Genomic DNA, 15,561 nt, shown 5'->3' on the forward strand with positions numbered 1-15,561 from the left:
CTTGTAGCCGCCTCTCCGTGCACGGGGGAGCTCGTTGCCCTCCGCTTGCAACTGACGGTGTAAGGGTCAGGTCCATAAAATAACTGTTTGGCTCTGACTTACAGTCTGGGGTTTATTTCAAGCGCAGTAGTGCCCCAGCTGTCCTCTTCCCCTGTGGTGGGGATTCCCCTTGGACAGGGCAACACCAGCGCCACGGAGGCCTGCAGCTCACGCTGGCCACCGGGACGGTGGCTGTGCCTCTGCAGCCCGCGGGCTACAGGCAGCGTGGGGCTGTTAGACTGCTGCAAAGGGGTCGGTTGCGTGCCCAGCTGCCACCGCTAAACCTACCGGAGGCCCTCAGTCACGTCTGTGCCCGCTAGTGATGGCTTCCACGTGTGTGGGCCTCTCACTGCCTGCATTTGCACTAGTAAAGCTCCAGTGACTGACACACACTTAAATCTTCTTGAACACACAAACTAAGTATACCTGAACATACTTTGGGGCCACACTCAAGGGCATATTGAACACAGATGCAGAGGAAGATACTAAAACACACCAATCTTCACTTTTGAATCAAAAAAGGATTAAAGACAGTAACAATGCTGCTGGAAATGTGGCAGAGCCACAAAGCAAGATTGGGTCTAATGACCTCTTACCTCCCACCCCGAGTGTGCTGTGGCATGCACTTATAGTATCAGAAGGACACAATATGAAGTTTCTTCATAACCGAGGTTTGTTCTATTATAAGCAAGTTTTGATTCAAATATTCTATGTTAAAATAAGTGCTTGCATCAAAGAAGGTAATGGAGTCTGCCCTTTCAGCATCAGCAGTTCTTGAAATTTAGAAAGCAGCATCTGATTTTGAACATCTAACAGAACAAATCAGAAGCACTGTGCACAAGTAGAATGATTACACATGCAAAAATATCTTAGATTAACTAGAATCATTACGTCAGTACTGAGACAACATGATTCATGCAATATTTCAATTCTTTGTTTCACAAACAAAACCCAATGTAAATATATACTGTTGTATCACAGACTACAAGGCTATTAACTGGCTTGTGTATTGCATCATAGAAGGTTCCTTAGTTGAAATGGAAGCTATTTCCAAGGCTTTCACATTCATATTACCATTGATCCCTCTAAGAGGGAATCTTCTGGTGCTATCAAAAGGACCACAGCTGTTGAAACCAGACAGGGAACAAGGCAATTCTTCCCGGCAGAGGGCCATCACAAGCCAGCTGAGTCTCTACCCAACTGGGTCAAACACACTTGCACACTTCAGAAATGTGGAGCACAGGGAACTGATCTTGCATCAATGGGCAAGAATAAGCAGAGCTCAGGAAGTAGTTTTTATTCAGCATTTTATCTATAACAAAATTCCAAGGATGCACACATCCATCTTCAGTTCCATTGGATTTATAGTTTCCTTCCTCTCCCCGCTCATCCCATATTTGGCATGCTAGCAGTTCCAAGGTTTTTCATACCTTACATCTGAGTTTGATGCAGCAAACGCCTTTTGTATAAAAAAGCTACAATTGTTAAGTTTAGACAATTTTCAGATTTTTGTTTTTAGTATTAAACTCCGGTTCACTGATATCCAAACAATCCTTTTTAATGATTACAAAATTTCAATTTCAGGCACTCCACTTTATGACAGTATCATAAAAAAATCCTGTTTCATTGCTCTACACAGAATAATATTCCACCTTAAATTTTCAAGGCACAATTTCTATGTGCAGTTATTTGCCATAACAAAGTCTTTAAAAAAATAATTGCATTACGAAGTTTTATAAGTTCTCTTTAAAAAGCAAAGACAGTCTTCTGTAAAACATTAATTTTGCCTCAGCTACATTCTAGTGGCAGTTTATAGGAAGTTCATAACACAGTGTCCCAACTATTCTCTTGTATCTTCATACTTGATTGCAATTTGGTTTTTTGTAATATTTAAAAGGCAATTCTGCCAAGCGTTAAAGTGTCAAGAGCTTGTGCCAATGTTATTCACAGACGTGACCATAAACAGAACCACCTTCTAGGATTAAGATTAGTGTAGTCTCAGTCAGGAATAATTTGTTCACAAGCTTGTCAAGGTCCGCAGTATTCAAAAATGTCAGCACTGCAATAAAATCTTAAAGAATACTAACTAATGGGCAAAAGACAAAGCATTCCATTTTGCTGTTGAAATTAATCCAATTCATTCAATTATTATCAAGGAGGTTTTAATTTTTAATGTCAGACTTCAAGTTTCTGGATAGACAGCTGAAGTGTATTCAAGAAGTAGCTTGACTCCTAGCATAACTACAGACATAAAGGAAAAAGAAAGCAGGCAAGGGCTGCTGACACTATAGTTTCTTAGAAGATGCAAATGCCTTCACATTCTACTTAGCCGAGCAGAAAACTGAACTCGTTCAAGCAGCTTAGCTGCTTAAACTCAAGAACACTACATAATACCAGTTGGCAACTCCTTTCCCCAGAAGGCAGCAACAAGCAACATTTACTGTTACTCCATTCATTATTCTCGGTTCTTAAGACAGGACTTGTTAAGAGATGGGTCTTCTAGAATTATAAACTTTAACACCATTCTGCGTTGAGCAGCGAGCATATTTTGTCAGAAGAGCGCCAACTGTCTGCTTCTCTGCACATAAGTCTCTATAGAGGAAATAAAGCAGATGACATTGGCATTAGAGATATTCTCATACAAAATGTATCCATGAAATACTTGCAAATATAGCAATAAACTGGATTAGGGTATTGGGAGAAAAAAAAACAAAAACACTACTGTAACATAATGCTTTAAATTACCTGAAGTTTAGAACTTGGCTTGCCATTTAAGCAACAGGCACAACTACATTATTTACTTCAGAAGCAAGGATCTTGGTTTTTAGAGCGAGCAGGTTGGGTTTTATTATTAATGTTCACTAAAGGGTTTTCAATCTAGCAAAACAGTTAGCTTTGAACTACTTAATTATATTACAGTAAATTTAGAACCACTCATCAAGGTTTGATGCAGTTACTTCTGGGTTACCATCTGTATCTATTCACATGTATCCTGGCTGGGCATTCCAGATAGCACCGTAGTGTGTTCACCACCAAAAGGAGGACACAGTACAGGAAGCACTACTGCTCTATAGTTCTTGTGTTGTAAATATGGAGACTAATTATCAATGTCAGGAGGTTTATCCTTTGAATTAAGTCTGCCTCAATCAAATGAGACAGAATTACCACCCATTTAAATTCAGTAGCATCAGCTTTTTACGTGAGTTTAAATCCAACCAATATAGTGACAGTTCCCAGGGGTGGGGATTCTATTCACATAGAGAATTTGTATTCATTTAAAATGGGAAGTATAGTATTTGAGGCAATCATAGCTGATAAGAAGTCAGCTCTGCAAAAAGGGAAGAATATAACACTAACTGTATTTTAGTAAAAAGAAATACATCCTTACTGTATATAAGGGGTAATATCCACTTCTGTCCACTTTTCCCGTATTCTGAATAAGCTGTTGAATCTTTCTTGATTGTCTTCAGGTAAGTCTTCTACTTTCAGCAGAAAGATGGTCTCTGGTCTTGAGCTTTTATCCACAAGAGCCAAGCCCTGGAGATCAGCATCCGAAATAAAATATTATGTAAAGACAAAACAATTAAACTTCTTTCTTTCTGGCAATGATCCATACAAGTTGCCATTTGCACGTCCAAAGCCTTCTAAAACTGCACTATTAGAGGAAAAGTGATAAAGTATCATAAAGGCACTATTTTACAGGCAGTATTTACCATTTCCTTTATGACAAGAAGGGAGGGGGAAATCCATTGAGTTCCAACATCTCCCTGCCTCCTTTGAGCAAAAGGATTTCCATAGTTCTTCCTACTCTACTGTCTGTCACTACAATCTGCTCAACAATAGTGTTAGCTTCTGTTCTACTTCACATTTACAACTATTAACTGTACAGCTGCAACTTTTCTTGGGGGTTGGTCTCTTCTCCCAAGTAAGTGGCGATAGGACAAGAGGAAACAGCCTCGAGTTGCGCCAGGGGAGGTTCAGGTTGGCTATTAGGAAGAATTTCTTCACTGTAAGTCATTAAGCGTTGGAACAGGCTCCCGAGGGAGGTGGTGGACTCACCATCCCTGAAGGTGTTCAAAAAACATTTAAATGTGGCGCCTCAAGACATGGTTTAGTGGGTTTAGTGGCATGGTGGCGTTGGGTATATGGTTGGACTTGATGATCTTTGAGGTCTCTTCCAACCATAAAGATTCTATGATTCTATGCTTCTTCAAACAGTGAACCATGGCAGACTTACAGAAATCTGAATTGTCATGATTCCAGACTACTGATGCTCATAGAGGATGCTGTAAGTACTTTAACTCAAAAGCTGACAGAAGTAACACAATCAATACCCATTAACTGATAAAATCTATGTATGACACAATTCAGTTAACAACCTACTCATGAAAGAATCCATAGTTCTTTATGTTTTTACCTTAAGCTGATCAAGCCTTGTTGTCATCCCTTCAGGAACACTTTGTTGCCATACTTCTTGAAACTCTGATAGATTGAATTTAACTGCATTTTGCAAAAGCATTCGTGCTATAGCTCTGCATATTTTATCTTCATGCATTTCAAAGTAAATCTCCCCTGCTGAGAAACAAAAAACAGGTTGTCTTGAGTTCTTGCTTTTTGATGAAGAACAGAGAACAGCCTCGTATTTCCACTCTGTTCTACAGTCTTCTACTAACCAAGTATCCTGTTTTTTCCTTTTCCTCAGGGAGTAATCTGATTTGGTATTACTGTGGATAAATGATGGCATCTTCTGATTCTCAAGAACAAATCATGCAGAATATTATGTATGTGCAGCACTGTCCGAGCTACAGTATCAGTAATGTATTTGCCCTCCATCTTTTCCCCTTTCACAGTAACACTGTTTCTCCTACAGCTTTCGTTCCTGTATCTGAATGGCTCGTATTAAAGCTTTTGCTGTCTGTGGTTGAACAATTAGACACAAAACTTTCACTTCCTTAATCATTCTTATAATATGAGATGATGAAGGGCATACTGAGAATTTCTTTTATTTCACACCGACTTGGCTAAAATTCTCTGAACAACGTCAGGTAAAACGCTTCCTTCTACTTTTTCCATCATCTGGACTCCCTGGAATTCAAACTTGTTCCCTGTGCAACCTGCCTAAATATTCGAAGGCAATCTATGTCACTCCAGCTACTTTCCTATATCCTTTGAGGCTGAATGCAACTCCTACTTCAGCCAAAGGCGAGATGAAAGCAACTGTGGGGAAGAACTCAGATTGAGATTAAGGCGCTGAAATATTATGTCTATGTGCAAGATGGGCAAGGGAGATCTAATCAATACAGCCAATGAGTCTTGTGGTGCAGTTCAAGGGAGCAGACGTCTCCTTCAGACAAGCTGAACTCAGGGAGATCTACATGCCATTGGCTATTCACGATGGCACAATTAATTGCTTAAACATCTGAGACCTCCTAGGGTATCTAAAGAGATATGCCATCTAAGTTTTACTAGTGATCTGTCTTTAGTCACAAAATTATGGCTTGTGGACACCTAATAAATCACTTCTGGTACCTCTGTTAATTCCTGAATTTTCCCTAGTGTCTTGTACAGTTTATTAGTCCTTTTTCCTATGAAACTTTCTCTAACAATTTTTCTGATCTTTAGCTCACTGTGCACTCCCTCCTTTTACTGGCACTGTAATAAATTTATTTGTTTGGGCCATCCTCCCAAAATCTGCATTTACTCATGAATAACTATTTCCTTTATGCAAAATTAAAATATGCATGCTTTCCCAAACTTACCATCATCAGTGTATTTCCTTCCATAGCTTAAAAGGATGTGTTCTATCATCTCTCTGGGAAGGAAAAAAAAAAAAAGAAAAAAAAAAGAAATCAGAAATCAGGTTTAAAACTGTTCATTAGGAGATTACAGAAACAGTTACCAAGAAGAAAATGAAGGAACAGGTATAAGGAAAGAAAGAATCGAGGAGAATGAAGGATGGGACATGTCTTCATGGATAAAATGAACAAATTGATAAAAACTTAGGAGTAAAAAGAGAATGAAAGGGGACAAAAAGGACAGATGGGAGTTAATTCAGCGTGTCATCCCCAAAGGTCTCTTTCACTGTCTAGTTATAACTAGCAAAGACAAAGACTAAAAGGCGTAAGGAGAATAAGGAAGAGAGACTCTTGCAATGTTACTTTCCAATGAGAAGTGACGCAAGTCACAAATTCAGCAGTTAATTATCCCTTACTGAATAGTAGGCATTTCTCTAGAACTCCAGCATAAAATTACAGCCTAACTGCAGACACTAATACTAAAGCAAGATTTCTTTTTCAGCCAAAGCCAAAAAAATGGAAAACGCTACATATTGTAAACTTAAGACTTTGTTTGAATGGTAATCTTGAACTATTTAATGATTCCAAATGGCAGTACAGTAAAGTCAACTCTTACAATCTGAAGTCAGTATTACACCAGAAAACATACCGTCATCTCAGACATTACGCAATAGGTAAACTAAACATTTTTGGCTAGGTATAGCTTCAGAACAAGTATTTCAAGAAGGTCAGCAATTTACAGCTTAAGTACATGCTACTTCCATCATTTACAGTTCAGCAGTAATGTTTCTACTATTGAATCAATAGAAATATTACCAATAGACACTACAATCAGTCTACTAACCTGTCTAAACTACTAACGCCCTTATATATTTTAGAGTCAAAGGAAATGTATCGTTAACACCATGGTAACTGGACTCTAGAGTTATAAGACTGTAATTCTAATAAACAATAATTATTGCAATTAGTAATAGTTAATAGATTGTAGACAATTTTAAGTACTAAAAGTAATTGCTTACGTGGGCTCTAGAGATCCAAGTTCCTCAAGGCAGGTACGTAAAGGAACCTTACTTAAAGACCAGGACTCTGAGTCTATCAGCTGAGTCACATGGTTCAAGAGTTTCATCTCATAGTCAAATTCTAGAATTCTCCAATATCCTGCCAATTAGAAAAACCACAACACAGTGTTAGAAGGAAAACATTAACACCTTAATTCTGTTCCCCTGAAGATACATGACAGGAGTCTGGACATTTAGGTCACACCGTTACAAAGTACAGCAACAGCATTCTGTCCTTTTCAGGATTAAAACTGAGAAAAAGAACAGAATAGTAAGAGCAAATGTAAAGGAGAAAGATTAAATAATCTCAATTATTCATAACTGTTTATGTAGATTAACTGCCACAGATACAAAGACACTACAAATCCCATCCCAAGATGAACCAGACCCAGAAAAACTAATAATTAATTCAGGCACAGAAGTGCATGAACAGAACTGGCTGCAAAGTGACAGATCAGGCCCAGTCAAGTCCATAGAAATTCAGATGTGACAAAGCGTGGATCTGGTACAACGGTGCTGTGCAGCTGTAAATGACAAGGAAAGTCATCTGTGAGATCCTCACCTACCTAATTGGACGGTATAGAGAAGACGGAGCAGAAGTCTTCCCAGTGGTGCTCAGTGATGGGACAGGAGGCAACAAGCACAAGTTGCAACAAGGGAAATCCCAGCTGGTTATTAGGAGGATTTTTTTTCCCCTTGCAGACAGTCAAACACTGGAACAGCCTGGATAGAAGTTATGCAATCTCCATCCTTGGAAATGCTCAGAACTCAAACCAGTCAAGGCTCTGAGCAGCCAGCTCCAAGTTGGCCCAGTTCTAAAGCTGGGGTTTGGACCTGATAACCTGCAGAACTCAGTTCTGCCCTATATTATTCTATGACTCTAGGACTGCTGTCACCTTGTGTCCAGGTGAGGGTTTGGCCTTGGCCAAGTAAAGGATGAGCAGGACCGGTCCCAAGGTGAGGCACTTGCTCCAGCCTTGCCTCACATGGTAGGAAGACTTCTGAGATAAACCCAGTCTGGGAGGAAGAAAGGACTATGAAGAAGCAGAGGTTACCTAAGGATCAGCTATTTTTGCCTCTAGAACTGCAGAAAGCAGTACCCACTTATCCATGAAGAGGGCAACCAGCCAAAAAATACTCATGCTATGGGTGGGATACTCTGATGCTAGCGTGTGTAGCAGTAAAGAAGGAGTTACCCTGGGAAAAGCCAGGCTGGTCAATGCTTGCTGGATTTTATCCTTTTGATCCGCTTCATAGTGGCAGAGGACATAGAAACTACGGAAGCAGATCTTAGTACTCTGAAGTAACTTGCACCGTGAAAGACAAGGATATGCAGGGCCTTAGAAAAAGGAGACACAGATATTTTGGGGAAAAAAGCAGAGTTTTTTCCTCAGAGGCAATAATATTCTTTAGAGACATACCTTCAATTTTGCAGGCATCTATAACCTGCAATTCGTGCAGTATTTCCTCTTCACTTGCTTGAATCAGACTTAACAAATCCTCTGTTGTATACTGCAACAAGGGAAAAAAAGGAAATAAACCAGGTTATCTTTACTCCTCCTTTGCTTCAGCAAGCATGCTAAATGCATTATAAAATATTATGAAAGAAAGACTTAGAAGATGGATGTTTTTTCCCCCCAGATTCTGGATTTTCTAAGGTTTACCATACTCTCTGAAACTTTCCCTGTAACTTACAACATTTTCACAAAGGGTTATTCAATATAAAACCCATTTTAACTACAGGGAAGTCTTTGTGCCATGCGTAATATACTTGTATTCCCAGGATGTCAAACTAGCACAAGTAGGCATGATAAGTATCCCAGCAAGAATGAAAAGTGAATGTGTTCTGTCTTTCTTAAATCACATATTTTAATCTATGAGATTCAAAAAAAAGGCAAAGCAAAAATCATTTATCACTTCTGGATAAAAGACAGAACTCCAACTTAGTACCTCCACTGAAGGAAACCCTCCTCCAGCATGACCTCAACACAGTTTTGTGTTGTGTTTTGGTGTCTGCTAACCAACTAGCAGACATGTAGCACAGCCCCAGCCCCAATACATACAGCTCCTTGCAGAACAGTTACTTGGTGAGATGGGAGGATGTTGTGGATACTGTGGTAAAGATTTAGAAGACATGGGAGGAACAGAAGGTATCATGAGGAGTGAAGTAAAGGCAAGGAACACCAGACTTAAATCCATAGGAAACAGGCCTTCAATTTTTTTATTTGCCTTGCAGCCTTTTTAATCAACTCTAATATTAAAGTTTTGCTGGTTCTAGTGTAAGAATATTTCCTATCAGAAAAAAATTGGATTAAGTACTTAAGATCTATTAGACTATCGGAACACAAATAGAACAAACCAACACTAAGTTTGGAACATCCACATGTTGAAAAAGCGTTTAATACATACAGAAAGGTCTCCACTTCCTGCTATGCCATTCCTATTAGACACTACGTTGAAAGATCATCAGGCTAAGCGGCACTGAACTCACATCAGTATTTCAGCAAGGGATGACCATACTATACAGTACTTAAAAAACCACTGCTACCAATTCAGAGCAAAAATATCCCCCGATCAATATGTAAGTGTGTTTGCGAGTTAGATACTGCCATTCTGATAAGACCTTGCACAGGAGTCCTTGGCAGTTGTTCCCTCTCTGAGGCCTGGCTAGCACTCCAACAGCTATTTTTTTTTCTTTTTTTATTAAAAAAAAATAAAAAAAAAAAAAAAATCATTGCGCTCAGCTCTGATGCTTTTGTCAGCTGCACCACCCCCCTGCAAACATAAAATGGAATGGGCTGACTTGCATCATGTCCACACCAGCAATTTCCAGATAATGTATTTATTATGTTTCTTATCCTTAACTCAGATGCATGTGATCATTTGAGTATGTCTGGCCATTTGACTGTAAAATACAGGATTTTAATTTGGTGCATCCTGAGCAAGCTGTGTATAAGTTTTCCTGTAGTTTGCTAAATCACATCACTATGCAACAGGCTTCCTTGCAGTACTTCCTTATAGTGCTATAGTTCCTTATGGCTCTTTTGCTGTGTTTCTCTGTGTATGATACAGTACTGAAAACCATGAGCAGCTTACAGTTAACCACCAAGAGAGTAATTTGTTTTCAAACAGATTAAAGATGGCTTATTAGTTGCCAGCACATGATAAATATTAAGTGTAAGTAAACAACACAGCGGAAATCTTTACTACACATGTATTGCTTGGAATTCCAGTGAGAATTTCTCCTATAGGAAAGAAAGCTTTCCCATGGAGAGCTTTCAGATTCATTTAAAGTTCCATCAGTGGCAAGATAAGAATTGTCCAGATTTATCAGATATATCTGGTTGTTCTCCAGTAAGCTGATATAGGAAATATATTCTCCTTCAAAACAAATGGAGATCAGTCCTCAAACTCGGCACTAATGTTTGGGGAGATATTGACATGTTTTTATAATATCCATTCAATATTATGGATAAATATTATTGCATATGACATTTTTTGTGTTGCTAGCCTTTGTCAATGCTTATAATTTCTGGACAATTTAAGCCCTTTTCCCTCTGCTATGCCTTATTTTGCTGTATGTTCTTCTACACCTAGAGCAGAGTAGGTGGAAAAAGGTAATGCTGGGGAACGATTCTGAATCCGATCAGAAATTAGTCTGTTAGTCATTCAGAGAGAGGCAGCATCTTCCTCCAAGGGAGAAAAGTAACCTCTATGTTTGTACATCCAAGCACACACAGATGGTTTGTTGGTATTGGCTTCAATCAAGCCTCAGCATAAAGTACTTTGGAGCAACCATTTTTAAATTCAAAAGGAAAACCAAACAAACTAACAAAACCCAGGATTTTCATCAGCCTTTTATCTGAGATCATACACTGCACAGTCCAGATCTCTCCATTACTCTTTAGATCCCAAATTGGACTTCCTGGAAACATAAAATGGCAGCAGGACAGGATTCTCTGCCTCCTATCACCCTTGTCATTCTCTGCAACTCCCTGCTTCTCCTTGTCATCATAAATTACTGACTGGCAAGTGACTTGCACATGGGTGTCCTCTGACCTCATACTTAGCTCATACATGACAGCCCCAAAGAAGGAAAGGCTGCATTAGACTTTGGTAGTCATGTAACCCTCCAGGAATTTAGAAAAGCTTTTGAAGACTGTCATCAAGAAACTTCCCATACAAAAAGGGTAATCCCCAGTCTCTTTCGGTGTCCTTTCTTTTAGTCTTTTTACTAAAAGAAAGGCTGCTTACCTTTACTCAGTGGAAGTGCTAATAATTACCAACTTGTTTAGAATAGTAGGCTTAAAAAATTAACTCAAAGCAGCACTGTGAAACATAGGAGGAAAGGCATTTTTCTAGTTAAGAATGTATCTTCACTTTAATTTGCCCATTACCAGTTAAAAGAAGTACTTTATGCAATTGATATACCTTTGAAAATGTTAAAGTCTGATCTTTCCGACTCTCTGGCCCTTCATATGGATCTTCCATTAAAAGCTTCCTCAGTTTCTTCAGTTTCGGTCGACATCTCCTTAATTCCCAATAGTTATTGGAGAAACCAGCAATCTACAAGAAAAAACAGCAACTCTTAAAAGATTTTAATATACCATTTGGATTCAAAGCAGCTTACCAAAAATTATCAGCAAAAAGTGTTAATCTAGTTACTGAGAACAAGAATTCATTAATAGGGTAATTACTTTAAAGATGAAACAATCACTGTAATATTTTCAATAAAAAAAAAAATTTACCGCAGGCAATGAAGAAGAAAAATCCACTGTTGGTTGATAAAAATATTTTCACAGTGCGTATGACAAAGGGAACAATTCATCTTTACATGCAAATGATAGAATATCATCATGGTATATATTCCTGTGATAGAATATCAACATGGGATGTATTCTTGCACAATCCTCATCAACATTTCTTTTCTTCTTAATACTAAATTATATTACTGCTATAAAACCCCTCCTGTATTATCCTGTTTCCATCTTCCCCACTTCTTTGCACGCTTGGGACCCTTCATGGTATTTTTACACCTTTATAAATCATCGCATCACTAAGCTCAAGTCAAACCGGTACTAACAAGACAGTAAGCTACAACTGCACACAGCTAACAAGACATCTCTGTTCCTTACTCTGATTCAACACACAAATTATAAGCATGCAACAGGAAGCTCAGATGTAATTGATTCAACAACATTAACCTAATACAACTTTACCTTCAGAGTAATCCTGAGGTGTTTCACAGGGTACACCTTGGACTTCTTAGAAGAATCTTTGAAGGGGACAGAGTACTGGAGGCCTTTCAGCATTCTTTCTGCTATTTACCAAACCAACAGAAGTGGGTACAGAATGGCAGAGGTAGAACAGGCTCCACGTTTGTGACTCCTGACCCAACCACTAGCCCCTTGTAAAAAAGCCTCGGTGAAAAAGCCTCCAGATAGTACTTTAAAATATCCTAGATGCTTTGCCAGATTACTTTCTTTTTTAGGGTCCTCCATTAAAAAAAAATCCAAAACTTTAAAATAACATTCCATTTAAACCAACTATAAGTAAACCACCTATATATAGAAGAAGTACTACCCAAATGATAATACAGAGAAAGCTCTCAGTTTTTAATCTAACTATTCCATAGCTTGCTTGGCACAAAATTCAGGTAAATACTAACTTCCTGATAAACTTCCAAGCTTTTTTTTCCCCCTCCATGTCAAATAGCATTTACTAAAGTGTTAGATTTTTTTTTCCTGCCAAGTTCTTTTTCCGAGCAATTTAGTACTGAACAAGAAGGTACTCTGCATAGAAAAGAAAATAAATAATTCTAATTTATAATCCAAAGCTCATAACTGGAGCTAGTCTGTGTGAGGTGAATAAAATGGCAGATGTTTTGGCCATGAGTATTAGCCTTGCAAATGGTACAAAGAGCAGCACTGAGGCTGCAGGAGAAGGACCGTGAAGCCCTGAAATACTGAGTAAATATAGTATCTTTTGCCATGTTTCACAATTTGGAGTGTCAATACACCATGTAATGCTTTTGAAAACATTAAGAAAGCTCTTAGAAATAAAACTAAAAATAATTCCTAAGTGAACCACATTTATATTATGTTGACATGTGTGACTTCGGAAAATTAGTAAGATCATTAAACATAGCAAAAAAGAATATGGAAGAATATTACTTTCTCATTAATCTACTTTAGTTTGGATTAACTTTTTGTATTAGCTGAACTGCTGATATCATGGAAGAAATGATGTTGTTTTGATTATTATGTTCATCTAAGGACAAGCAGGATTATTCCGCAATGATGTCATTATATTCATTACAGCAAATAATGACCTAGTAATAATATTTGCCTAATTATTTTTAGTAGAATTTTATTAACTATGCTTCAGAAGAGCAGAGAACAACGAATTCTTTAAACTCAGAACTCTCAAACCATTCACTCCAACAAATCCTTCCAGATGCTACTTGAAAGAAAGTTACCTTTGAATATATTTCTGTATTTGAAAAATAATATTCAGGCATGACATGGTATAATCTGCCTTTTGGGGAAAGCACTCCTAAGAATCAATTTGCAAACAGCTTATTTTAAAAATAGCTGCTAACACTGAGAAATTAGATTTTCTTTGAAAGCTTTTAATACCTACCACAAATAATTACTATCCACTGAAAATAAACCAAAGTTTTAACTTCTAAGAAACAATAATAATCATACATTATGGATAAAGTTCAGTTGCCTAAAGAAGGGCCCTAGAGCCATTTTGGACACCCTATGGTACGGCATGCCCCCTCTATATAAAGTATATTTATAAAGACATCCTCCTGGGGCTGTTCAATATACAAAGAACCTACAAGAGACTCATATCCTTCTGCAGTGGCAGCTCGTAGCTAGACCAATACCACAAGGCGTCTAAACTGGCATTAGAAGCCTATGTTTAGGCAACTGAATCCCATCTGGGTTTCACATATGCATCTTGGATAAAATACAAGAAATTATAGAGAATAAGAAAGTAGAGAATTAAAGCAAACAAACAAAAACCCAGAAAGACATACCTGTGCATGAATAATATTACAAGATGCTTGATCTGCATTCAGCTGTTCTGGAGTTTTGCAACCAGGAATAAACAGCAGCATATTTGAGGTATCTGCTATTTTCATGTCATAAGTTTTATCTTTGCTGCACAATACAGCTTGTTCATCCTTTTCACCGCGGATTACTAGGCTGGAAAAAAAATAGCACAAAATAAAGATGTCTTTCTACTTCTATTTCCGGGTGAACACCTATTAAAAGTGGTCTGATATTTTTTCACATTTATACATTGGTAAAGAAGTTATAAACTGCAGTTCAATTTGGTACCAGGAGTCACAGTATACCAAAATATACAGATGTAATTGTGAGTTAATCTAAAATATCTTAACACTGTGTTTCTTTCTCTACTTTTTGAGTTTTTCCACTGTGAAAGACAAGCATTCAAGGTTTTTATGCAGATCACAGTCGATCCACCTCACCTGCCTATTCACACAGTCCCCTCTAAAACACTGATTAAAGTGATGCTTAAAGCTTGAACTAGTTCACTTATCTTAGAAATTAGATTACAACTAGAGCTGATCTTTAATGAGGACTGAAACTGGCCCATTGTTATCAAGAAAGCAAACAGAAATTGCATCTATTGTGCAGCACCCTTCAGATAGTTCCCTCTCAAAAACATACACATTTTCATGCAAGTAATTCCAAGCAGGAAAGAAAACCATCATGTGCATTTCAGCACAAAGAATAAATGAAAACCACCCTCTTCAGCTCACATACTTGATTAAATAGAGATTCTTAGTAAGAGCATCGTAATACCAAAGCAAGACTACAACAGGGGAACATTCAGTTCCTCCCAGGCTACACTAAATTAAGTGCTCAGATTCAATTTAATCAAACTGCTCCTCTTGCTTCCAAAACCTTGCATGCATTGACAAAGCTCAGCTGTGCCCCAAGTGGTCCTCAGCATGATTCAGGCCTCTAAGCAATGACACTTTATCAATATTGCACTGAGTATGAACAGGCGTACTAACATACATCTCTGAAGGCTACTTTCTTTAGAGGGAGTTCTAATATTGTACCATTTTAAACATTTTTATTATGTTGTCACTGGCACTGCAGCAAAGGAAGAAATTTTAAAACAGTATCAAAACCTTCTCTGGAATCTTGTTAGTCCAGAGTTAGATGTCACATAACCATCCTACCAAATCCCTATGCTAAGACTGTATGCCCTTCACTGTCCTGTTCGACTATGTCTACATTGTAGGCACCCGCCATCCACCCCACCTCAAGAGCTGCAGTAGGAAAAACTCAAAGCCAGGGGGATTCTTTGAAAGACATCATCAACTTTCCTAAACCCAAATCTTTAGGCACCTATATTCAAATGCCTGATGAGAAACTCTTCTCAGTTTTGGCTAGAAATCTCCTCACAAGCAATTTTTCCATATCCAAAAATAAAAAAAAGCTTCTTATAGGTGTTACGAGTTTTTAGTTTCCAATGTAACTGAGCCAGCTTTAAGGGACAGTTACATTTTCATGCAAACCGTATTAGAAGAACAGCAGTCTGGAAAAGGTCACGTTTAAGAGCCATGTCAGCTACTTAACACAAAAGACTGGACAGCGCAGCCCTGCCCCATCTCCATCCCG

At 38.2% G+C, this 15,561-nt stretch overlaps 1 protein-coding gene across 1 annotated transcript; it reads right to left on the reverse strand.

Moving 5' to 3' along the window:
• Nucleotides 1–2,282: 2,282 nt before the first annotated feature.
• On the reverse strand, nucleotides 2,283–14,109 carry DSCC1 (DNA replication and sister chromatid cohesion 1; the record flags this gene model as incomplete). The annotated part of the gene is made up of 8 exons (XM_009708108.1): nucleotides 2,283–2,631; nucleotides 3,428–3,576; nucleotides 4,457–4,614; nucleotides 5,799–5,851; nucleotides 6,854–6,992; nucleotides 8,314–8,404; nucleotides 11,324–11,458; nucleotides 13,941–14,109. Coding segments are annotated over 8 exons (1,003 nt in total), but the record flags the coding sequence as incomplete, so codon positions are not given.
• Nucleotides 14,110–15,561: the final 1,452 nt, after the last annotated feature.

The sequence above is a fragment of the Cariama cristata genome, unplaced genomic scaffold (genome assembly GCF_000690535.1).
Source record: "Cariama cristata isolate BGI_N322 unplaced genomic scaffold, ASM69053v1 scaffold35729, whole genome shotgun sequence".
NCBI classification, from domain to species: Eukaryota; Metazoa; Chordata; class Aves; order Cariamiformes; family Cariamidae; genus Cariama; species Cariama cristata.